This window comes from Phycodurus eques, chromosome 5 (genome assembly GCF_024500275.1).
Source record: "Phycodurus eques isolate BA_2022a chromosome 5, UOR_Pequ_1.1, whole genome shotgun sequence".
Taxonomy (NCBI): Eukaryota; Metazoa; Chordata; class Actinopteri; order Syngnathiformes; family Syngnathidae; genus Phycodurus; species Phycodurus eques.
The window spans coordinates 3,805,234-3,831,682 of record NC_084529.1 but is presented as its reverse complement, the minus strand read 5'-3'; the positions used below and the strand labels follow the sequence as shown (position 1 = coordinate 3,831,682).

The 26,449-nt window shown below is 45.2% G+C and overlaps 2 protein-coding genes across 2 annotated transcripts; both read left to right on the top strand.

Moving 5' to 3' along the window:
* The first annotated feature begins 7,560 nt into the window (after positions 1-7,560).
* Positions 7,561-14,150, top strand: LOC133402691 (zona pellucida sperm-binding protein 3-like). The gene is made up of 9 exons (XM_061676694.1): positions 7,561-7,660; positions 8,614-8,945; positions 10,199-10,317; positions 12,191-12,294; positions 12,361-12,538; positions 12,817-12,934; positions 13,040-13,122; positions 13,850-13,959; positions 14,069-14,150. Exons 1-9 carry the CDS (start codon positions 7,561-7,563, stop codon positions 14,137-14,139), a joined length of 1,215 nt encoding a protein of 404 aa, XP_061532678.1. The 3' UTR covers positions 14,140-14,150.
* Positions 14,151-15,079: 929 nt separating this feature from the next.
* LOC133402826 (ceramide kinase-like) lies at positions 15,080-26,412 on the top strand. Its single transcript, XM_061676999.1, has 12 exons — positions 15,080-15,311; positions 16,533-16,670; positions 18,638-18,760; positions 18,840-18,965; positions 19,860-19,926; positions 20,007-20,152; positions 20,969-21,043; positions 21,139-21,397; positions 21,580-21,662; positions 22,111-22,316; positions 22,392-22,609; positions 23,941-26,412. Exons 1-12 carry the CDS (start codon positions 15,176-15,178, stop codon positions 24,026-24,028), a joined length of 1,665 nt encoding a protein of 554 aa, XP_061532983.1. The 5' UTR covers positions 15,080-15,175; the 3' UTR covers positions 24,029-26,412.
* The last annotated feature ends 37 nt before the right edge of the window (positions 26,413-26,449 follow it).

The following is a 26,449-nucleotide window of genomic DNA, read 5'->3' as shown; positions in this document are numbered from 1 at the left end:
GGGAGCCCGGGGTGCCAAGTCCGAAGGTCGGGGGCGCCCAAAATCCACTTTTCAAATCGCTATGCTACGCACAAACACGTGTCCACTCCCCCCCCCCCCAAAAAAAAAAAAAAAAAAAAAAAAGAGAGTGCAGAAATATTAGGGCTTAAATCCCCGAAGAACCGATACCGGTCCGGAGCTCCGCAGCGGGCATGTTGCCGCGGGCGCTGCTGCCGGGTCCGGTGGCCCGCGGGCGGCAAGGTCAGCGGAGGACGAAGGAGTCGGTGGAGGTGTGGAAGTCGCCGCAGCTTGTTGAGTGAAGAACAAGAAGATAAGGCGACAAAAGAAATAGCTCTCTCTCTCTCTCTGTCTCTTGCTCTCTCTCTCTCTCTCTTGCTCTCTCTTGCTCTCTCTCTCTCTCTCTCTCTGTCGCTATCTCTTGCTCTGTCTCTTGCTCTCTCTCTCTGTCTCTCTCTTGCTCTCTCTCTCTCTCTCTCTGTGTCTCTCTCTTGCTCTCTCTCTCTCTCTCTCTCTTGCTCTCTCTCCCTCTCTCTCTCTCTCTGTCTCTTGCTCTCTCTCTCTCTCTCTTGCTCTCTCTTGCTCTCTCTCTCTCTCTCTCTCTGTCGCTATCTCTTGCTCTGTCTCTTGCTCTCTCTCTCTGTCTCTCTCTTGCTCTCTCTCTCTCTCTCTGTGTCTCTCTCTTGCTCTCTCTCTCTCTCTGTCTCTTGATCTCTCTCTCTCTCTCTCTCTTGCTCTCTCTCTCTCTCTCTCTCTCTTGCTCTCTCTTGCTCTCTCTCTCTCTCTCTCTCTGTCGCTATCTCTTGCTCTGTCTCTTGCTCTCTCTCTCTGTCTCTCTCTTGCTCTCTCTCTCTCTCTCTGTGTCTCTCTCTTGCTCTGTCTCTTGCTCTCTCTCTCTGTCTCTTGCTCTCTCTCTCTCTCTCTCTCTCTTGCTCTCTCTCTCTCTCTCTCTCTCTCTTGCTCTCTCTCTCTCTCTCGCTCTTGCTCTCTCTCTCTCTCTCTCTCTGTCTCTTGCTCTCTCTCTCTGTCTCTTGCTCTCTCTCTCTCTCTCTCTCTCTCTTGCTCTCTCTCTCTCTCTCTCTCTCTCTGTCTCTTGCTCTCTCTCTCTCTGTCTCTTGCTCTCTCTCTCTCTCTCTCTTGCTCTCTCTCTCTCTCTCTCTCTGTCTCTTGCTCTCTCTCTCTCTCTCTCTCTCTCTCTCTCTCTCTCTCTCTCTCTCTCTCTCTCTCTCTCTCTCTCTGGGGGAGGCAAATCTTTTGGAAAGCCTCTCTTTCCTGTGGGCATGAACTTGCATTAGACATGGCTTCTTCCCTTCAAATGTTTTGCATAGCGTCCACCCGTCGGAATGTCTTGGGCATCGATGACGAATGGACATCCATTCTGTACAACGACTTCAAAGTGTAACTCATTTGTTTGACGGTCGTTCATATAATACATTATCAAATTAACATCGAAGAGGAGAACGTTCTCCCTTGTTTTGACTCCAAAGACAATAAATGATATTATCAACCTGGATGTACGATTTCCTGTACTCCTAAAATCTCGTTGGAGTCATTTTTGAATTCTTTTTGAAAACCAAAATACAATTTATATATGATGTCAAACGATAGTATAACACGAGAGCTCACCCGAAACATATACAATAAAGTAGTAGCATATACAGTAGACATGAAATCAGAAGAAATTAATTTATGAACGATTTAAAGATTTGAAAAAAGAAAAATGCTGACATAACTAACATCAAATGTTAGGGAGATCACCAACTACCTTTGCAAACATGCATTTCCTTTCTATATTGTTTTTTTTTTTTTTTTTTTTTCCCTAGCATGAGCTCAATTCAAACAAAAAGTGCGGAAAGATTGGCAATGAAGTGAATTATTATATAACGTGCATTGCTTGCGTGTTCTCTGAGTACACACGTTGTTCTTGTTGTTTTCATTCTGCTCTAATTACTCGCCGCTTTAAATAAAGGAATCAATTATTCAAACTTTCTATAGGCTAATTTGACCATGCTTTGACCACGGCGTTTCAATCTGATTCTAGTCCGGACTTTGACGAGGCCGCCTCCTAACCTTCATTCGACCTTCAGAACTTGACTTGCTGTTGTGTTTTGAATCGATGTCCTGATGCAGAACCCAAGTTTGCTTCAGCTTGAGGTCACAGATTGATGGCTGAACATTCTCAGATTTTCCAGAATTCAGATTTTATTGAGCATATTTTCTGGTAAAGTGCATAATTCAAGGTTTCATCAATCACAGCAAGTTGTCCAGGTCCTGAAGGAGAAAAGCAGCCCAAGACCATCACACTACCGCTACCACGTTTGACTGTTGGTATGATGTTGTTTTTCATAAATGCTGTGTTACATGTAGGCCAGATGCAACGAAACACACACCCTCCAAAAAGTTCAACGTTCGTCTCGTCAGTCCCAAAAGTTCATTCAGATGGTTTTTTTTTTTTGCAAAAGTAAGCTTCTGTGTTCTTTTTGGCATCGGAACTCTGCCACGTATGTCATTTTCGCCCATTTTTACTTCCACTCTCGAAATTTGTGTTTTTCAATTGAGTTGAACAAGGTTTAAAAAAAAGGTTTACGAATTGTGGGAACATTTTTTCAAATGGTTTATCTTGCTTGATCACCTGCCTCCAAAACCTGCGTTCACGTGCCTGCGTCTGTCCATATATACGGGAATGCAATCTGCATTCCCGTAAATATATCAAATATATATCAAATATCAAATACACATCACGTGGTCTACGGATGCCATGTTGTCTCCGTGCACGGAATCAACTTCGGACGGTTTTGGGCCTTATTAAGTGTTTTTGTGAGGGTGGGGAAGATGATTGTTTGTGTGTTTGTGCTCCACTAATCCCGGACAAGCCGTGCAGATGCATCATTTTTCCGAAATACCTAAAAAGAAATCACCTAATTTGACAAAATATAGTATCATTACCCTGCGACTGACTGGCGACCAGTTCAGCGTGCAGTCCGTCTTTCGCCCGAAGTCAGCCGGGATAGGCTCCAGCGCCCTGCGACCCTAACCGGGATTAGCGGTGTTGAAAATGGATTGGATAGTAGCATTACTTTAAAGAAATGAATACATGAGTTTATTTCATGTCAAATATGATTTTTGTTTTTTTTTCCCCAAAACAGCCATGATGATAATCTCCAATACAATACAGCGGACCCCGCTATCGGGACCGTGAATATCGAAAATCCACGACTAATGGATGCCGACTATAATTGCCACGGGGGGAAAAAAAGCACGAATAAGCATTAAAAATATGCATTATTAGCAAAAACAATCCACTTGTATCATCTGCACTGTTGTTGTTAGCGCTTTACTGGAGCTAAAATGCTAATGCTAAGCCGAGTCCGTTGGGCAAATAAGAAGCAAAATGTCAATTTTTGGACTGATGGAACTTTTTCAACTGCCACTTTGAAAAAACTTTCGATTAATGATGCCCATTGATTTGCTTTGTTAGTTAGCTTCTATGCGAATGATTAGCTCACAGCGGAACAACCCAAAGAGGTGGCGCACCCTCCGGAGGATTCTTCAAAAATGTCACAAACAATGACGCAGACGGCGGCGGAGGCGTTGTGACATTTGAACGCTCCACAACGCTTTTTGTCACAACGGGACAATTTCCTGACGTCTACTGGGAAAAGCGAGACCTTTAGAGCAGCGTTCCCCAACCTTCTTTGCACCGCGGACCGGTTAGGAGTCGGCCTTTTTCTAACGGACTGGCTGAGATGGCGCACGGGCACACACGCACACACACGCCGTTGCCCCGCTTCTGCTTCCTGCTTCCCGTTCATGGTGCGTCCACTGCGGGCGCCGATGCAGGAGTGGGGGTCGCAGCTCCTCAATGAGAGTAGACTTTGAACTCCGTAAAAGTAGTTCTGCCTGTGTCGAGCAGCAACCTACGACTGTAGTATCTGTATCAGAGCGGACTTGGTGCGTGAGCGTTAACTGTTGCGATAAACCCGTATTTTAAGTAGGACTCCTGATACAGTGGTTTCGTTCGCGAACGAACAAATCTTTTCAGTAAACGTAATGAACCGAATTACTTTATGAAATGATTTCGTTCTTTGAGCTCTGCCGCCGATAGCCGGCCCGCTCGGATCGGAAACGGAAGCGTTCCGTGCGGTCTCGACGTGTCAATCGAGATGCGCAGCTGTTGCGGCGGAGAAGATCCGCTCAATTTTCCAAATAAAACACACTGACACGCGAATTGCAATACAACAGAAATGATATAAATTGGTCATTCTTTCTCTGCGGGGCGGTAACAAATGCCTCATGGCCCGGTACCGGTCCGCGGACCGGGGTTGGGGATGACTGCTTTAGAGGAACACCTGGCACCTTTCGGGAGAAGACCTCAGCCAAGGCTGAATCCGTAAGGAAGGCTTGGCAGGAATCGATCTGTCCAATAAGCAGTATGTGCTCTGGTGAGGATGATACAACCGATTAATCGATGGCGTTAATGGATGAGTCAAATGCAACTCTATGGGAAACTGTAGGCCAGTCCCAATGCAGAGGGTTGCGTCAGGCAGGGCAACTGTCTTAAAACGTTGCCAAACAAATATGAGCGTTCATCCCAAGAATTCCATACCGGATCGTGCTTGGACTTGGTTTAGAAACGTCCGCCACAGGCGCCGTCAACCTGCAGGGCGCCAGTGGAAATTCAGCGACTGTGGGTCGAAGACGAAGGAGAGGTGGAAAGCGGGTTCTTAAGTAGAAAGAGAAGAGGAAAGCACAGAGCCAAGAACTGAATGTGGGGACTTTAAATGCTGGGACTATAAAAGGAAAATCTCGGGAGTTGGAGAAAGGTTGATTTGACCATGGTGGAGATGGGAAAGGAATGGAGTCGGAGTTAATTTAAAAGAAGAGTTGGCTCAGAATGTCTTGGAGGTGAAAAGAGTATCAGATGGAGTGATGAGGCTGAAACTTGAAATTGAGCGTGTTATGTGTAATGTGATTAGTGGCTATGCCCCACAGGTAGGATGTGACCTGGAGGTGAAAGAGAAATTCTGGAAGGAGCTAGACGAAGTAGTTCTGAGCATCCCAAAGAGAGAGAGAGAGAGAGTCGTGATGGGTGCAGATTGTAATGGACATGTCGGTGAAGGAAATAGGGGTGACGGAAGAAGTGATGGGTAAGTACGGCATCCAGGACAGGAACTTGGAACTTGGTAGACTTTGCAACAAGGATGCAAATGGCTGTAGTGAACACTGTAGTGAACATAGGGTATTGTTGAGTCCGCTATCCCGCTAACAGTTGTTTTTCATTTCTGATGCTAACAAGTTGATGGTGCCTGAGGGAGCTTCCTGTTTTCACTGCTAAATATTCAACTGGGTCAATATTTTAGGGCGGAGGAGGAGGAGGGCAGGGGAGGCGTCAACCGACGCGACGACGTTGACACGCCTTTGAGGCAGTCGTGTTGCGTCATCTTGTTTACAGTTGCTCAGTGTCACCTAAAACGTTGATGAAGTGCAAAGCACGACGGGAGGCGGGCGCTTCCTCGCCTGTTGGTGTCATCTTAAGTCTGACGCCTCGAAATCATCATGGCGGGTCGAGTCAGGCAACTCACGCGACTGAATCCTCCGAGTCTTACTTGAGTCACTAAACCGATACAGGTGAATCATCTGAGTCTCGTGTGTTTATTGTGCAGGCCTTTTCACACCGACTTTCGCATTTATTGTGTATGTGCTGCGGGGGGGAGCTCACTGAGCAAGTGTGGCGTGAAAAGGCCTTTTGTCCACCAACTCCAGTCAGTGACTGATTCAACTGAATCATCCAAGTCTAGCTTGACTCACTGAACTGATGCAGCTGAATCAGCTCAGCCCGTCATGCTTCCAGTGCGTCTGTGAACTTAAATCTGACGTGATTGCGTCATCTTAGTCTGGGGTGTTGCTGGTAAGTCTGCCAGCTCATGTCAAACTAAAAATGATCAGATTCTGCTAACTCGAGTCAGTGAACTCATGCAACCAAATCTCGTGAGTCTAAGGTTGAGTCAGTGAACCGATATCATACCGAATCCTACGACTCTTCAATTTTTAATGTGAGTCTGCTAATTTGAGGCGGGGAATCACCACGACTGAATCACCTGAAGTCTGATGTGTTGCCAGTGAGTCTGGTAAATTGAGTCATTTAACTGACACATCCAGTTCATTAGACTCTTCTCTGTTTATGACTTCATTTGCTCGAGTCAGTGAACCAACTCAAGCGAATCATCAGAGTCGGCCTACTTGAGCAAGTGAATCGACAGAACTGAATTGTCTGTCCGCTGGGTCAGTTGAGTTGAGTCAGTGAGCCGATGCAACCGAATCAACTGAGTCCACATTGTTTTTCTTGCTTTGCTTGAACACTTTGTACTGTTTGTCCTCCCTAAAAGCAGTGTGAGTGATGTCATCAATCCACATAAAGTGAACAAATAAAGTCTAAAGTAAGTTGTCTTCTTATGCATAAATCATTTTGTAACATTTATGCACTCCCAAAAAGTCATTTGTGAAAACAAACTGCATGCACGCTTGACCTTTAAATGTGTGTGTGCGTGCGCGTGTGTGTAAAGTTGTATAGGTCAGTCCCACAACATTTATGCGCATCAACAGAAGTTACTAAATAAAAAAATGATGATGTCATCTTACATAATATTTAACAGTACTGCCAGCTACAAGCTGTCTGTTTCATAAAGACAATCGGGCTATTTCTGTCCCGATTTTACCCCTTCCCGACCGAGGACACCAAACATTTCACGAGATTATCCTGTTAGATCATCATTAATTCTGTGGCGTGTTATTTTCGGGTCAGGGCCGACAATCTTAAATATTAAACGTGTGCAATATTTACAACCAAAACCGACGTCTCCCGAGTCATGATGTGGAGAATTGTGACGTGGAACGGAACGTAGCCAACCAAGAAGCACCTTGACGAGGAAAAGACGGAAAATTCCGTGACCCGCGTGAGAAGTGGAACGGAAGATGAATAAATTGGAACGCAGCACACACACAGTACAACCAAAACTGTCAAATGCCTGACTTCTTTTTTCCTTACTGTTTGTGTGGTGTCACTGATTAAAAAAATAATAAAATATATATATCTATATATATATATCTATATATAGATATATATATCTTTTAAGATGTGAAAAATCCTATTGGATGTGCCAGTGCCGGGCCGATGCTAGGTGTTGCATTCAAGGACAGTACAGAATCACAGATTTCCTTTCAAAACAACTATCTGTATCTGTCAATTTGTCCTACGAAGGTGTTGCATTCAGGGCCCACCGTCCTAAATCATAGAAGCCCATATGTCATGTGGCAAAGTACACAAACAACATGACTGAAAACCGAACTTTTCTAACCTTCCAGCGCACGTTTCCCGAGTCCGGGTTGACGTGAATGCAGCATCCACCTGCTTTCACGTACCTGTCGAGTTCCTCAGGTGAACGAGGCGCAGCTGGAAAAGTCGGTCGGAGGAGTCGACTAACGAAATCATTTGAGTTCGCTCGCTTGCTGCTCGGCTCTGTCTGTTCCAAAAAGGAATACACGCTCGAGCGGAACAACATCACCATGACGACGAACAAAGCACTTTTCTGTGTAGCCTTAGCATTAGCATTAATAGCCTCTGCTCAGGACTTGAAGTGGAGGCCGAAGGTCCAACAGGCAGCAGGTGAACATTTCCAACGTCCTCGTTAATAAATTGAACAAATGTTAATATTTCATGACATTTTGTACGTTAAATTAAACATTTACAAGCGGACACGGAAAAGCTTTTTACAGTTTCCTGGTTTTGTAGCCATCACGTGGTCTTTGATGAACCTCTTCCGCCGCTTTTAGCGACATTGAAAGACGCGATCGCTTCGGAGGATCCCGGCTGATCGGGACGCAAACGGTGGGCTCAACCACGCTAAAAGCGGTTATGTTATCGACAGTCCTGTAAGATTTGTTGTTGCACTCGTTTATCTTTATTTGTCCTAGAATTTATTAAAATGTTTGCTGTGTGTGTGTGTGCGTGCCTGCGTGCGTCCTCCCCCCCCCCCAAAAAAACAGCTCGGGGCCCAGTTGCTCCTTCTGATTGGACAATACTTTACTTTCAAAGAACACAATTAAAGCCCAAAAAAATGACTTTCCTGGAGTAATCCTGAAAAAAAAAAGCAAAGTGGCTCAATTGACCCCTCCCCCAACTCTAAAGTGACAGTATTAACTTGTACATCGTCGCTGTCGGACAGAATCCCCCTCCCTCCAAAATGACAACTTTCCAGGAAATTTGGGGGGAAAAAAAACCAAACATCTTGCTTGAGTTTCCAAACAAGTCAGTACTGTACCTTCTATTGCTAGCATATACTGTTTGTTGCACACCCACGTCAACACAACAGCAACTCAAAATAATGTTCGATTGCTAGTTTAGTAGGCTAAAATGTTGCTAATTTATTGTGTTATCGATTCAAACGGTACAAAGACGGCACTTTGCCACCCGTGGCCATCGACGTTCGCCGAAGTCACATGCCGCCGCCGCTGTAGAAGAAGCCTGTCAAAGCAAGCACCTGTGTCACATCATCCATCTTCATTGGAGACCGCACGCTTTAACTTGACTAACGGTTGTCTATCAATCCATTTATGCAGGTCCAGCTCGTCTACCCGTTCCTCCATTGAACCACGAGAAGCAGTCCTTCCGTGAACCATTGTCCTGGAGATCTCCAGATCCCCCTGTGAAGGAGGAGCCCCGCTTCCCTCCGCAGTTTGAGCCGAAGACTCCGGAAGTGCCCGACAGCGTTCGGGTCGTCTGCAGGGAAAACTCAATCCGGGTGGAGGCCAAGCGAGACCTCCTTGGGATCGGTCAACTTGTCAAGGCTGCGGATGTCACGCTGGGAGGGTGTCCCGCCACCGGGGAAGACACTCCAGACCAGGTCCTGATCTTTGATTCGGAGCTGCATGGGTGCGGCAGCCAGCTGCTGGTGAGTTTCCTCCTGGATCAAAAGTTCGACATATACGTTTTGACATATACCGAGGTAGCCTTCACTCAGGTGCTTTGCAGAAACAGATTCCCGAGCCACCTCCACTAGCTCCTTTACATGTGAAGGAGCTACTGTCAGACATACTGCAGTCCCTTTAACATGTCTTACTGGTCCCTCCAGCATGTCCCAGTTCTCCCCAAAGCCTCCTCCAGGTAGACATACCTGGAGTACCCCCTCAGGTAGTAGCCTTGGAGGTATTTGAGATGCACTACTACTACCAAAAGGTTTGTGATACAGTATTGGGCTTTGGGGAAAAATATCAGAAAGAATCTGAAATGTGGTATAACCTTACAGGTGAACTTGATTTGACAGTCTGTATACTGAATGCACATGTTCAACTGTTCAATGTTTCAGTACTTACTGAAACAAAACCTGCTGTTCTCTAACAACGAGCTGAACGGCAAAACTCACAGCAGGTGTTAGATCCATGAATCGAAAAATACATTTCCAAAGGACGTCCACTTTTATAACGTTCTGGTACTCTTCCAGTCTCGGTGTCTCTGTTGCAGCCTGTTGGTGACACTGTAAGCTCAATGGCCACTTCCCTCCAAGAGCATTCTGTTTTGAAATATGGTTGATCGATTGTTTGGTGTCGTCTTGGTCTCACGACATCAAAATGTGAACAGCACGATGAAAAGGACGGTTAAAATACCAATTGTAATTAAAACGGGACATTTATTGGCCTCGGGGCTAACCCTTAGGACTCGCTGGAAGGACAGTCTCAAAGCTGGCCTGAGAATGCACAGGTAAGTCTAGATGCTACAGTCCTGACCTGGATGAGTTCAGGAAAATGATTGAATGATGTATGATTTGAAGCTTTACCTTGATCGACCAGTCAGTAGACATTCCTACCATCACCTACATTCAGAAACCTTTAGGTAATGATCTTTTCATTCGTAAGGTGTCTGGGATGAAGAGCTCAGCTGTCTGGGACCGTCTCAGAGTAGCTCTTGCGCATAAAGATCCAAAAGGTGGTTTGGGCATATTTTGCAAATGCCCCTCTGGCTACTCCCTGCAGAGGTCCTCCAAGCATGTCCAACCCCAGGGAGGGCCTCAGGGTAGACCTAGGACTTGCTCTCGGGACCATGTCCCACAGCTGGCCTGGGAATGCTAAGGAAGTTCTGGGCCCGTGTGATCAAGATCTGACGAAAACAATGGATTGATGGTGTGAGCTGATCTGTAAACTGTTTCAGATGTCTGAGGACACCTTCGTCTATGTCTTCACGCTGCAGTACACTCCGTCTCCTCTGGGAGACACGCCCATCGTCCGAACCAGAGACTTCACGGTCAGCATCCAGTGTCAATACCAGAGGTGAGACTCTATTAAACTGAAGAACTGTACGGTGGTACCTTTAAGTCATTCCGTGACCTCAATTTTGTCATTTATCAAATCAATCTTCACTTGAGGGGTGGCATCTGAAGCTCGCTTGTAACACAAGGTAAAAAAAATAAAAATACAACCCCAATTCCAATTGAGTTGGGACGTGGTGTTAAACATAATTAAAAACAGAATACAATGATTTGCATATCATGTTCAACCTATATTTAATTGAATACACTACAAAGAAGATATTAAATGTTCAAACTGATAAACGTTATTGTTTTTAGCAAATAATCATGCACTTTGAATTTTATGGCTGCAACGCGTTCCCAAAAAGCTGGGACGGGGTCATGTTTACCACTGTGTTACATCACCTTTTCTTTTAACAACATCCAATAAACCTTTGGGAAATGAGGACACTAATTGTTGACGCTTTGTCGGTGGAATTCTTTCCCATTCTTGCTCGATGTACAGCTTCAGCCGTTCAACAGTCCGGGGTCTCCGTTGTCGTGTTTTACGCTTCATAATGCGCCACACATTTTCAATGGGAGACAGGTCTGGACGGCAGCCAGGCTAGTCTAGTACCCGCAATCTATTACCACGAAGCCACGCTGTTGTAACACGTGCAGAATGTGGTTTGGCACTGTCTTGCTGAAATAAACAGGGGCGTCCACGAAAACGATGTTGCTTGGATGGCAGCATATGTTTCTCTAAAACCTGTGTGTACCTTTCAGCATGAATGGTGCCTTCACAGATGTATAAGTTACCCATGCCATTGGCACTAACACAATCCCATACCATCACAGATGCTGGCTTTTGAACTTTGCGTCCATAACGGTCCGGATGGTTCTTTTCCTCTTTGCCCCGGACGACACGACGTCCACAATTTCCCAAAACAATTTGAAATGCAGACTCGTCGGACTACAGAGCACTTTTCATCAGTCCATCTTTCATGAGCTCGGGCCGAGAGAAGCCGGCGGTGTTTCCAAAAATGGCTTTTGCTTTGCATAGTAGAGTTTCAAGTTGCACTTACAGCTGTAGCGCCGAACGGTATTTACTGACATTGGTTTTCTGAAGTGTTCCTGAGCCCATGTGGTGATATCCTTTACATATTGATGTCGGTTTTTGATGCAGTGCCGCCTGAGGGATCGAAGGTCACGGGCATTCCATGTTGGTTTTCGGCCTTGCCGCTTTCATGCAGTGACTTCTCCAGATTTTCTGAACTTTCTGACGATATTAAGGACCATAGATGATGAAATCCCTAAATTCCTTGCAATCGTACGTTGAGGAACATTGTCCTGAAACTGTTGGACTATTTTCTCACGCACTTGTTCACAAAGAGGTGAACCTCGCCCCATCTTTGCTTGTGAATGACTGAACAATTCAGGGAAGCTCCTTTTCTAGCCAATCATGGCACCCACCAGTTCCCAATGAGCCTGTTCACCTGTGGGATGTTCCAAACAGGTGTTTGAGGAGCATTCCTCAACTTTTTCAGTCTTTTTTATCACCTGTCCCAGCTTTTTTGGGAACGTGTTGCAGCCATAAAATTCTAAGTTCATGATTATTTGCTAAAAACAATCAAGTTGATCAGTTTGGACATGAAATAACTTGTCTCTGTAGTGTATTCAATTACATATAGGTTGAACATGATTTGAATAATCAGTGTATTGTTTTTATTCATGTTTAATACAACATCCCAACTTCATTGGAATTGGGGTTGTAGAAAAAACCACCAAGCGATGAGAAGTAACTCAAGAGACTCGTAAGTTTGGGCACATAAGTCAATGTACCACTGCTGTGAGTTTTAGCCGCACTCATAAGTCAAGTGTCAGTGTCCACTTAAAACTTTGCCTTGCGTTTGTAGGAAGCACGATGTGAGCAGCGGCTTCCTGAATCCCACCTGGACCCCGTTTAGCGACTCCAAAGCTTCTGAGGAAAGCCTTTACTTCTCCTTCAAAGTGATGACCGGTGGGTACCTTTTTACATTCTGCCTGAAATTGTTTAAGGTGATGCTCACGCTTGTCCTCTGTCAAGACGACTGGCAGTTCGCCCGGCCGTCTTCTCAGTTCCTGCTGGGCGACATGATGAAGTTTGAGGTTTCGGTCAAGCAGTTCCACCACACGCCCCTCAGGGTGACGGTGGACGACTGCGTGGCCACCGTGGTCAGGAACATCGACACGGTCCCCCGGTACTCCTTCTTGGGAAACAACGGGTGCGTCTGCTGGTGGTGGTGGTCCCAAGGAGAGGGGGGTGACCCTTCCGCTTGTTAAAATGCACACACGCCTCCACCTTTTGCTATTGTTCTTTAGCGGACGGACTGGAGTCACTTTTTGTGTATTTCAATTTAACCAACCATTCCGACTTCACTATTGAAGGTACAAAAACTAGTTATACCAAATCAAATGACATTTACAAATACAGTCCCCAAGTATTTGTACTCGGTTACTTCCCACCATTGCCCACTTGACGGCCTTCTTGTGGTGCGTTCAGGTGCCTGTTTGACAGTCAGGTGACGGGCTCCAGCTCTCGCTTCCTGCCTCGCTCACAGGATGACCGATTGCGGTTTCAGGTGGAGGCCTTCAAGTTCCAGCAGGACGACAGAGGCGTGGTGAGACCCTCGCGTTGTAGACCTCCCGATTGAACTGCAGCTTCTGGTTTCACAATGACCCCCGTGAACTTGGGACCCGAAAACTTTCTGGTGCTTCTTCTTCAGATCTACATCACCTGCCACCTGAAGGCAACGGCTTTGACTGCGATGGTGGATTCCGCCGACAAGGCCTGCTCCTTCGCCGGCGGGTGAGACGCCACCCGTCACGCTTGCCCCCATTAGTCCCCCACCCTGGATGCTAATCCTCATGCTGCATTCCAGACTGATGGAAATTCAGAAATACCCCACATGGACGTTATGAAATCCTCAGTGGTTCAATCTAACATCAATGGAGAACATGGTTCAAATTTCCCACATCCCAGTTTCCATGAATACAGCATGGAATGACCCCTTCCTGCTCATTCACACACTGTAGCAGAGGGTTTGTATATATTTGTAGTGGTCCCAAATCCTGACCTCACTGTTTTAAAAAAAAAAAAAAAAAAAAAAAAAAAAAAAAAAAGACATACCTATAGCAGGAAAGGATACTATACTTAACACTGAGCCGCTTATCCCCACAAGGGTCGCGGGCGTGCTGGAGCCTATCCCAGCCACCGTCGGACAGGAGGCGGGGTTACGCCCTGAACCGGTTGGCAGCCAATCGCAGGGCACATACAAACAAACAAACAACCATTCGCACTCACATTCACACCTACGGGCAATTTAGAGTCTCCAATTCATGCATGTTTTTGGGATGTGGGAGGAAACCGGAGCGCCCGGAGAAAACCCACGCAGGCACTAAAAATGTTTTTGTAGCTCTGCTGGTAATTATGTAACGCAGAGGGTCCAAAATTGAAATTGTAATCAAAAGGATCGAATGCTAAAAATGTAACTTAGTTACGTGCGTGCGTGTCTTTGTACTGTATCTTGGGACAGGTGGACCGAGGCAAGCGGCGTCCACGAAGCGTGTTCTTGCTGCGACACGGACTGCGGGACGGGAAGTTGGCGCCGAGCGACACCAAACCAGGGTCCCCTAACGCCAACTGGTAAGTGAGGGAAATAAACCAAATAAACTGTGGCCCTCAGTTGAGCAAACATATCACAGTCTGCTGGTGTTGGTTTTACATTTCTCTCTCTCTACTTTGAATATTGCAGGTGCGAAATGGGACGAGGAGGTTGCAGTTGGGCCAATCACGGTGAAGGAAAGACCTGTCATGAGAGATTAAAATAATCCCGCTCAACCCGATCACGTGACCTCTGTTTGCCTCAACAAAAATGTGTTAAACGTCACCTCGCAGTCTGGAAACAGCGCTGTCTCGAGCAATGATTTACTTTCCGGATAAGACAAATATATGTACGTCAATGTTTAAACGCTTTTTAAGGGATTTAAACGGGGATCTCCAAATAACCTGAAAATTGATCAGTAAGAATGACAGTAAAATGGCTGAACTCTTCGGAACATTTTAAACATTTCCAAGTGTGCAAATCAACCGGAAAACTTTCCAAAAAAAAAAAAAGAAAGTTTCCCACGGTTATGAATGACTGTACATATATGCCAAGGAGTGGACAAACTTACATTTGCATTTTTGTTTACATTTGCAGAACAAATGTATTAATAATAACGGAACCTTTATTTTACAAATGTTTTGTTTGTTTTAAAATAAATCAAATAGAAATATATTTCAGAGAGAGAGGAACACTTTTTAACCAATTTTAAGACAGTAAGTTGTAGCTTTAAATGGTGTTTCCGATTAATTATATTTGCAATGAACCAATTTGGGGCGGGGTCAACTAATTTGAGAGGAGTATTTCAGTGGCCCGCGGGCTCTAATTTGCCCTCCCGTGAGGAGACGCTTTCACGTGCCCTGGGAAAATGCTTGAATCGAAGCGTTACACACATTCAGTGTGTAGGTCACGAAAGATACTCTTGGGAGTCTGTCGAACACGATTATTTAAATGTATTGTATCCAAGGTCTAATGATGCGAAAAGGTCAGGGAAAAGAAACCTCACGTCAATGTAACAAATTGACAAATGTCAATGGAAACGCTGTCAAATGTTTCACGTCACAATGTGTGCGTTTTTCGCCAGCACGCAAACGCCCCATGAAGCCACTCCCATTTCCGGTAAACAGCGGCTGGGGAACAAACAAGCTGAGCCCTATCGGCTAGCCGGCGGCCATCGAGCCCGATTCGGGGGGTGGGGGGGGGGGCTCACGGAGAGAACGTGGCCGGACAGAAGTCGCCTTGACCCCGGGCGGACGGATGGAGAGGCCGCTGAGGCTGCTGCTCTCGTCCGAGCTGCGCGTCCGCAACGTCGGCTACGAAGTGAGCCTGTGCCGGTCCCTGCTCGCCTGGAAGAGGCGAAGCTCCAGCCCGGTGTACCAGCCGTTCAGACCCAGTAAGAGCCCAACCCGACCGCCTTTTGTCCCTCCAAACGGACACGCGACTACAGCCTGCGTGGCACAAAACACGACCAATAAAGAACATTCGTGTCGTGTCGACGCCAAACGCCATTGAGGCCGAGAAGACATTGAAGTGAAGACAACATTGCTCGTCTTCAACTTTTCATCGGTATCCGCTTACGTCAGCTAGCAGCACGTGGCTAGATGACGTAAGCGGATCAGTTCGAAAACCATTGGACGTGAAAGCCATTCAAAGCAAACGCCGCGTGACTGACAAAGAAACACCAAACGTCATGTTTGTTTGTTTGTTTGTTTGTTTTTCCAAACGGGCGATATGAGGACGGCATGGCGCGATAGCGGTTAGCATGTTCGGCGTTCGAATCTCGACTCGACTCTTCGCCCGCGTCCTTTGTTTGCACCCGAGCGTCGACTGGCGACCGTTGGCGAGGAATCCTCCTCGTTGTTGTTGTCACGAACATGCATTTTCGCCGCCTTTGCCGTTCAAATGTGATATTGTTGCCATACACCAGAGCGATCTGGGAGCTGAAGCTGCCATTTTGCAGTCGCAGAGCGCACAATTAAAGCTGTTATTTCTGAGATACGAATATGTCTGCATTTGGGAACGTGTCGTAGCCATTGCATGTTTTTCAAAAGTAACAAATTGGGGACAAAAGTAACTTTTGAGTTACTTTCAGTAGCTGTCAATATCCCTTCCCCACAGTACAAAAAAAAAAAAAAAAAAAAGCTATTACTTGTTAATGCATAATGCACGCCTCACATGTTACAGAGTGATGTCATCAGCATGAAATATGAGCGTAATTGAAGCCGCATTAAATGAGCAACTTGGGGCAGCGAGCCTCACGATTGCCCGCGGGGGTCGTGCGTCGGACTCTTACGTCAGGTGACATTCCTCCGATCGACGCGAGACACAGTTTGTTCCTGCCATTATAAAGGACAATATTAGTGTCCGACAAATCATTTTTAAATGGCCTTTCTTCTTTGGAACTTGAATGATAGTTATTGTTAGAATGCTGGTTCCCAAGTAACTTGTATTTTATTTAATTGAGTCCATTTTTTTTTTCCCGCAATCGGGAAACGGAGGAAGTTCGTGACGTCAGGTGGCTATTTCGCCAGGAAACAACAGGTTTTGTACTCATGGCTTGTCCGCGCGCGCGCGCGCGCGTGTGTGTGTGTGTGTGTGTGTGTGTGTGTGCCAGACGCGTGTCACAGCGTGTGTGTGTCAGAGATCATCAGCGTGCGTGAGGAGGACGAAGAGGAGGAGGACGGCAGAGACGATGGCAGCTGGAAGAAGATCAGGGAGCGAGACGACAAACACCGCAGGCGTTCTTTCACAGGTGACATCGGCAATCTTTGACGCCGCCACGCTCGGCACACGTTAGACGTTCGGTAATGATAACGGGGGCGTCTGTCTCGCCAATCTTTGCTTTTACCACTCTTATTATTATTATTATTATTATTATTATTATTATCATCGTCTGCTCAGCGGCGCCCGTGCTAGCCGAGGCGCCAACATGGCCGCAAGGAGTAAGAGGGAATGTTGCTTGTTTATTGACACTCCAGTTGGAGCTCGCTGTAAATGTCAACGTATAACAAAGGAATTGCACCCATGAAATAACTTAGTTATTGTCTTTGTTGCTCGCCCAAAGCTAACACATCCCGTAATGGGGAAGGGGGAAATAACACCATTGCCGAGCTAATGCAAACTAGCATCAAACAAAGCTTATCGCTCTCAAAAATAATAAATATTGGTACATAAACGCATACAAACAGGCAATGTAACAATACTTACAGGCGTGTATGTATTCTCCAAACTCTTCGAAGAAGGACTTATAATTTATGACAATTTATTGCTTGCACCACATTGCCCTTCAGCGGTCAAGTCGTGCACAGCAGTTAGTTTATGCAACCCATTGGTAGAAAATGAATGGGTCAGTTTTCTCATACCTACCGTTGCTGGTTTGATTGTTCTCCGAGTATTATCACTTTTCTAACTACTCCAAAATAAGTCAATTATGTTTGATTGTTGCCGAAATCGGTTTGCCCAAAACTCAAGGCTTGCAATATCGGCATCGTATCAGAAGTGGAAAGAGTTGTGTTCTGACATCCCTAAATGCTAATGGAGGTGCCGTGGTTAATTGACAGCTCATCGATTTATAAGATTAATCAACAGCTGTGCAGCTTTGCGTCGTCGTCGTGTCGGAAGGCGAATCGACGCCCGAGTTTGAGTTCCGGAGCGCTCTGGAGCGAGTTCTCTTGAAGAATTTCTCTTTATTTGGCAGCGGTCATCTGACCCTCTATGCGGACTAGCGGCCCAGTTCAGCCCCACGGCTCGATGCTGTCGCCAGCATGCTTCACAGTAGATATGGCGCTTGCAATTCAGGCCAGAAACGTCTATTTTGGCTTCATCAGACCAGAGAAGTTTGTTTCTGCAGGTCTGAGAATCCCCAAGATGCCTTTTGGCAAACTCCATGCGGGCTGCCATGTGCCGTTTTGTGAGAAGTGGCTTCCGTCTGGCCACGCTACTATAAAGGCCTGATTGGCGGGTGGAGTGCGTTAGCAGTGGTTGACCTTCTGAATAGTTCTTCTATCTCCGCAAAGGAACACCCGAGCTCCGCCTTAGTGACCATAGGGTTCGTTTTCACCTCTCTGACCATGGCCCTTCTTTCCCGGTCTCTCAGCTCGGTCGGACAGCCAGATCTAGAAAGGGTCCTGGAGGAACATTTATTTAACAGTGGCACTAAATAAACAAGCATAAAATAGTTTTAATGGAACTCCTAAATAAGCCACCATAGGGCCAAAGAAAGCGCGGTGAAACTTATCATCCTGGCATGTTTTTATTTTGAAGGGCTGACTTTTGACAGGATGTTACTGACGTTGCCCCAACTTGTTCGAGTGTTGCCGAGCAGACCGAGAGGCTTGTTATTGTCTTGAGTTGTTAATAAAACGATACGCCTTGCTGTTTGTTGAACCCTCTTTATACCATACGACAGAAAATTCCGATTGTCGGCCATTTGATAAAGAAGGCGATAAACACGATAGAATCCAAGAAAGAACTCAAAAAATCCCCCCCCCCCCAACGTCTCGCTGTACACCCCGTCAAGATTCTTGAAGGTAAAAGTAATGTTAAATGTTTATCCACTTCATTAGTTAGCCATAACGTTTGGTGGTTAGTATGTTAGTTAGTTGGACAGTTAGGTATGTTGGGTTAATAATGAAGGGCAGCTCTACACTTCTGGCTATAAAATGGAAAATAAAAAATCGACACTCGGCTGAACAAGCGTTGTGCGGCGTTGCGTTGCAGTGTCGTACGTGGAGAGGTGTCGACAGCACCGCTGGCGGTGCGCTGACGTCACCTTCGCCTGTCCCCAGGTAGCGCTGTGCCACCGCTGGGTGAGCACCATCAGAGAGCAGCTGGCAGCCATCAGTATGTACCACAACACACACACACACACACACACACACACACACACAGGGTTGCGTGTGATGTTGTGGTGTTGTTGCAGGTAGCAGACCCTCAAAGCTGCTGGTGTACATCAACCCGTACGGCGGCAAACGTCAGGCCAAGCGCGTCTACCAGCAGAAGGTGGCGCCGCTCTTCGCCCTCGCTGGCATCAGCACACACGTTATTGGTATACCAGTCATACACTCAACGACAGTCATCAACCTGGAAATTTTTGATATTAGCAGGTGGTCATTGTCCCTAAACTCCTGTTAATAGCAACCATTTGCGTCCGGAGTACACTCCTTAATGTTTATCAAATCCTCCCTTGTGTAATGTCTCCGAAGACGAACGAAAAACACAAAGACATAGACAGAACTCTAGCGCTCATTACAGAGGCGACCACAAGGTTCGGCGCCATGATGACGTGATAATGGTGTGTAATTAATTCATTCATTGAAAACAAAGAAGTGAGAGAACAAACATTCTTCTTCTCCACCTCCTCTTCCTCCTTCGCCACCCAGTGTAGAAAGTATGTACTGCAGCACAACGCAGGCAAACGACGTGGGCCGTGTCAAATGTTCACTTTAGTCTACGCTGCGGGCTGCTAAGAAAATGGATGGCCATAATTTGGAAACCCTTTATTTAAACCATGCAAACATTTTGGACCCAGCACCCTAAAAGAATTGGAATCGAGAATCGTTTGGAACTGGAATCAGAATTGCTACAATTCAAATGATGCCCCACCCCAATCGTTGTAAACATAACGTACGCTACGTACGGAGTGCAGCGCGAGAGCTGTGAAAACTCTAAAGCCTCATGCCGCCGATTCCTAGCCTCGCCGTAGCCGGTCCACAATGCTACAATCGATGTATAGAATGATTCATGGCACATTTTGTATCGATTGAGGAGGCTGCTACCGATAGTCATATCTCCTTCCTTTTCCAACGGATATCCCGTCGTATCAGTTTATCCTTCCCAACTGTTAGGTGAAAATACATTACCATGATGATAAATGCACCTTAAAACCTGTTTTGCCATGTGCACATTAACACAGTGTGTTTGTGTGTCTGTCTTATCAAAGTGACAGAGTACGCCAACCATGCTCGGGATCACCTGCGGGATGAGGCGGAGCTAAAGAAGTACGACGGGTGAGTTAGCGGTTGGGCCGACGGCGCAACGGTCGGCGCTAGCGTGCGAGCGCTAACGTGGACCGTTGCTCCCTCAACAGCGTGGTGTGCGTCGGCGGCGACGGCATGTTCAGCGAGATGGTCCACGGGTTGGTGTGGCGAACGCAGAAGGACGGCGGCGTGGGCGTCGACATGCCTGACCAGACGCTGATCGCCTGCTCGCTACGCATCGGAATCATACCTGCAGGTCACACCTTGCTACACTACTTAGTTAGTTGCGACGTCGCTAGTAGTTGCCAGTGTTGTTATTTAGCTGAATTTTGTTTCCGTTAGTTAGCATCCATTACAGCAGTCGTCCGCGAACCGGTACCGGGCCGTGAGGCATTTGTTACCGGGCCGCAGTGAAAGAATGACCAATTTATATCATTTCTGTTGTATTGCAATTCGCGTGTCAGTGTGTTTTATTTTGAAAATTGAGCGGATCTTCTCCGCCGCAACAGTTGCGCGTCTCGATGGACACGTCGAGACCGCACAGAACGCTTCCGTTTCCGGTCCCGGCCGGCTCGAACGCTTCCGTTTCCGTGTTAGTCTGCTGACCAGTCAGCAGGAGAGACGGTTTGTAAGTTGGTCAGTCAGTTAGTTATTTTGTCGCTTGGTTGGTTCGTCAGCCAACCTTTCAACAAGACAGTATGCTAGTTGGTTCGTTATTTTGCTGGTCTTCGGCAGTTACTTGACTCTTAAGGTTCTGTCTTGCTGAGTTAGTTGGTGCGTTAGTTAGTTACAGTGCCATGAAAAAGTATTTGACCTCTTCTGAAATGTATTTTATTATTTTTTCCTCTTTTGCATAGTTTCCCCACTTGAATGTTTAGGATCATCAAACGTGTAAATATCAGACAAAGATAACCCAAATGAACCAAGCATTTTAAATTGGGATTTTATTGAAAGAAAGTTGGTTTGTCTCAGTTCCATTAATTAGTTAGTTAGTTAGGGATGGTAGATGTGGCTAGTATAGTTCAGTGCTCCTCCTTTATTTCTTTATTTTTCTTTTGTTGTTATCGTTCAGGTTCCACAGATTGTATCTGCTTCGCCACAGTGGGCACCAATGACCCCGTGACCTCTGCCCTCCACATCATCGTGGGTCAGTCGGGCACCACCTGTTCAGCAGCAGAAACAGAAATGTGACCTTCATCTAACCAAGTAACTGAGTATGTAACTGAGTAATGACCTTGCCAGGCGACAGTCAGCCGATGGACGTGTGCTCGGTGCACCACGACGACACCTTCCTGCGCTACTCCGTGTCGCTGCTGGGGTACGGTTTCTACGGCGACGTGCTGACGGACAGCGAGAGGAAGCGATGGATGGGCCCCGCCCGCTACGACCTGGCAGGACTCAAGATGTTCCTCACGCACCACCACTACGAGGGCACCGTGTCCTACCTGCCGGCCGCCGGCGTCGCAGGGGCGCCCAGGGACGCGGCCAGGTGTCGATCCGGGTGAGGACACGTGCGGACGAGGCATAGAGTTTCGGTGCGGCTCCGAAGTAGTGTTCCAATGTGAGATTGGGGTATCGAACAAGTCGTGGGGGTTTCAAATTAGGCTTCCCGGGTTAGGTTTTCAAAGCGTTGCGCTGGAACCGCCGCGAATTGAACACAAACGTTTTGCTTTTCCTTTGCAGTTGCTCCGTTTGTCAGGACAACAGGATGCTTTTGTCGGAGAGAGCCGGCGTGTACCAGACGGAACACGGCGAGGACGACGGTGGTAGGTCAGGTTTTGAAACCCATTTTAAAAAGCAACAATGGAAAAGGTTTGCAGAGGCATCTGATATTTTTGAAGAAAAAAAAAACGTGGTTAAATTCATAGAAAACACTTGTGGGGGGGTGCAATATTTTCGTAATGGTTATGGATTTTGAAAAAGGACAAATAAAATAAGTTGTATTTTTAAAGTGAAATCAAATGTAATTTTGGAGGAAAGAAAAGGTGCTTTTATTATATATATATATATATATATATATATAATAAAAGTAAAATATATATTTGGGGAGACAACAAATCATTTTGATTCAAAAATTGGGATTAATTGATCAAATGGATGAATCGTCCAGTCTACTCGCTGTACATCCATATGTGAAGGGGATCCGCGGATGGAGCCTCGAGGAACGCCGCACCGAGATTCTAATAGCACAAAATATGTCTGATTCCGATGTAGAAAACGGCGGCGGCTGGCGGACGATCCGCGGCAAGTTCCTGGCCATCAACGCGGCCAGCATGAGCTGCGCGTGCCCCCGCAGCCCCAAAGGCCTTTCGCCCGCCGCCCACCTGGCCGACGGCACCGCCGACCTCATCCTGGTGCGCAAGTGTTCCCGCTTCAACTTCCTCAGGCACCTCCTGCGTCACACTAGCAAGGACGACCAGGTGAGCTCCCGCCCGCAATCTCTCGCTAACCTTAACCCTCCGTCTTCACTTCCGTCGTCGCCGTCTGGCCCTCAGTTCGACCTGTCCTTCGTGGAGGTGCACCGCGTGCGGCGCTTCCGCTTCACGCCGCGACACTGCCGCAGCGACTCGGAACAGGAACTGGACTTGCTGGACGGGAAGCGGCAGATCTTCGGTCAGATCTGCCGAGACCATCCGGCGTGCGGGTGCGCGCCGGCCTTCAGCAGCTGGAACTGCGACGGCGAGATCCTCCCGCACACCGCCATCGACGTCAGGTGACCCGCCGCTTCCAAGTTATTAACCTAACCCATTTTATTTTCAATAAAAATGCATATAAAAAAAACTTTGGTTTGTTTTTTTACCCAGCCCCCCAAACTATTTTTTTACTTTTTGTTCTACCTCAAAACTGTTGAAATTCAAGTATTAATAATTCCAAAATGACTTTATTCGCATTTAAAAAATCAAGATTGTATAGCAATTTGTTTTATGTAACCATCATAAAATTTTAAAAAGATTTTTGAAGGGTGGCAATTTTTTATGTTTCCCTTCTAAATAATTATTGTCAAAATTTTTTTTTTTTTTTTTCGAGACAAGACTAAGAGTTTTTTTGCAAAAAAATTCAAATCTTCAAATGTTCATTTAACTATTAACATTACAATCTTTGCCCCTCCAAAATGCTCTACCACAAAAACGTCATTCTTTAAAGAAATCTTATTGGTGGTGACTCAGTAAAAATGTTCTCCTGATAAAAAAAAAAAAATGTAATGTTTATTTTTCATCAAAATTTTGACTGTATTCTTTGGAGGTGATGGATTTTTTTACTTAGAGATATTAATTCCCTTTAAAGATATAACTTTATTCTTATTCTAGTTCAAATTATGTATTACCGGTAGTTACTATTCCTGTTTAGTTTTTAAAACAATTCCCACAGTATTCTCCCCCCCCCCCCCAATCTTTTTTACCTTGAAAGTATTTGACTTTATTCTCAAAAGATTGGCTTTTTTAAAAAGAAAACCTTTAAAAAAAATAAATCTAAATTATTTAAACTTTGTCATATTGAATATTTTTTAAAAACTTTTACTTTATTTTTTTTAACTTTACTTCTTACTTTACTTTTACTTCATTCTCGCAAGATAACCAAATACAACTGTCAAAAAAAACCTTTTTTTTTTGATTGGCTTGTTTTTTATATTCTCATAAAATTGACAAAAATATACTTTATTGGAAGGACACCTCATTCTTGTAATATTAAGACTTTTGTCCTAAAAAAAAAAATCTGATTACGTTGTAAAATAATGACATTATTCTTAAAAGAAAATTAGATTGTTTTATGAATCCAGAAATTACGTTTTACCTAAAAATATATATATTTTATTCTCTTAAGATTCCAACCACCACCCCCCCAAAAAATATACAATTTTGTATTTAAAAAAGTATTATATATAAAATTCTAGGATTCAAACTTTTTACTGAAATGCTTTTGTTTCTAATTCCCGTATTTTTTTATTATATCCCTCCAAAAATGTGATGTTATTGTGTAAAAAAGCCGAATTTGTGCCAGAAACCCTTTGTGTGTGTCTGAAGACTGCTTGTTGTTGTTTCCCAGAGTGCATTGCCAGCTGATCCAACTGTTTGCCCGAGGCATCGAGGAGGCGGCCATGTTTGACGAGCCGGCTCCCGCCCGCCCCGTGTAGACGGGCCTCCTCGGACCGCTCGGGACCTTCGAGTAGCCGCCGTTTCCTATTCGTCGTCTTACGCTCGGCGGGTCGGATCGGGTTCTGTTCGTACGGGAAACGGAAGAACCGGAAAGGCGGTCCGGCCTCGTGGTTGACTCCCAAGTTGAGTCGGCCCGGAATTAAGACGCGAATTCGGTCTTACTGCTGTGTCAAAGTCCTACTGAATGAAAAGACCTAGTCCGGTCTAATCTCAGTCTTGTGTTTAGTCGGGTCTGAATTTGGAGTAGCGTCACATTTGACTCTTGAGACTCGTCATGAAAGTCCTGGTAGAGTCTGGTCTCGCGTTGAGTGGGGTCTGAATTTGGAGTAGAGCTAGGTGTGACGGTTGAATTTAAGATTAAGACGCCAAGTCCTGGCGTAAAGTCAAGAGTGACCGAGGCCAACTCGAGTCGAGCCTCAGTGTCGATTCGTTCCCAAGTTTAGTCGGGTCTGAATTTAGTTCTGACTACTGAGTCCGGCTAAGAATCTAGTGGGAATTCCTAACGTCTAAATCAAGTCTAGTGTCGGTTTTGTCTATGTTTAGTCGGGTCCGAATTTGGCTTTGTTGGGACTCTCCAAAGATCTTTAGATTTAGTCTTGTCAGTCCTCCTCGTTTTTATTGATTTGCGTCTGCTACAGAACAGCAACGATCGTTGATCGAGTCCGATTTGTTCCCGGCGGAGTACCACTTTTTCCTGTGTTTTGTAATATAACACATTTTCCGAGCAGTTCAACCGTTATTCAAAAGACATTAAATTGGGAAAAAAAAGAGACTCTTCGAATGTTTTAATTTATTTGCGTCTGTTCCACGTTGACAAAAATTATTCCTTGAAAAGTAATGTTTGCTTTAAACACGTTTATTTCAAATCTTTCAGGTTGGAAAATATGACTTCATGCTGAATTCAACTTTATTCTGGAAAATGCGACTTTATTCTTTAAATAATTTTTTTTAATTTACTTTTTTTTCATGATTGGAGCAAGATATTTTATTTTTTGAAATAAATTTTTCCGAAACACAACTTCAGGCTCTCTTTTTCCCCAAAAGTAAAATATTTTGCCTCAACAAATTACCTTTTTTAAAGTTTGTGTAAATTTGCGACCCACATTTTGTATTAATCTGACTTTTCGCATCCAAAAATGTCAAATGTTACACCCCCAACACAACAATGACGATCGTTCCACAAAAGCTCAACTCCCACACCAGCTGGACATCAAGAACGATTGAAAGTCATTTTGTTCTGAATATGTGTTTTTTTTTTTTATCGGATTAAAAACAAAAATAGGATTTATCTTTTTAATTATTTGTGACTTTTCAAATGTTTGAAATTGTTAGCGTCTGTTACACGACAACGACGATCGTTCCTCCAAAGCTAAACTCCGACACTTCCGGGCGTCATTAAAGACTGCAAGTTGTTTCCCCAAGAAAATCGAACTTTATTCTCTGCAATATCTTTTGTTGTTGTATTATTACAACTTTTGAAACTTAACCCTTAAATAATAAAAAAAAGACTTTGTGGAAGTTACGCTTTTTTTTTTTTTAACCCCCCAAATAACACGACTTTCATTTTTTAGCATCTTTGTGGCGACGACAATTGCTCCTCAAACGCTACACTCTGATGCTAGCTGCGTATTTGCATAAAAGTCTTTTCCGCATCTTTTTGCCGCTTCCTGAGCGTTCACCGAATTATGCAAATGAGATTGAAGGTTTTCATGGCTGTCGCTAATGTAGCGCTTTTTAGTTGTCGTCTCGTGTTTGATTGTTGATTGACAGCTCGTCTCTTCTGCTGCCCTGAGCTGGACTCACGATGAAGATGATGATGTGTAGCAGTAGTAGCATCTCATTTAGCCTGTTAGCATTCTAACATTTGGGTGCATGTAGCGCCACCTACTAGCCTAGCAGCTAACATGACGACAGGCAAATAAACACAATCCAGAGTTCTCTCGTGGAGTTTCACTCGAATTGTTACTATGGCAACCTCGCTAGCGTCGTCACTTTAGTTCTCATTAGCATGCTAGTCACTCCGATTATATGCGAGTGTTTGACCTCTGCACTCCTGCCCGGCTGTAACCTCACATGGAAGAAATAAAAGAAATGTCAAATCACACTTGATTTTTGCTTCCTATTTTATTCAAGAATGGCTTACATTTGTTACCCCCCCCCCCCAAAATTCAAATTCTAAAGTTCTGTCAATAAAGTATTCACAGCACTTCCCTTTTAAAAGATTTCTAGTTTTATTCCGAAATGTGTGTGGGGGGCAAAGAGTCTACACACACAAAAAACAATCTACACACAACACTCCAGGCTTGAGGACTGGTTATTTTGAATTTTTTACAAATGTATGCAAAAAAAAAAAAAAAGCCAACTTCAGAAATCACGAGTGCATAAACCATAAATCACAC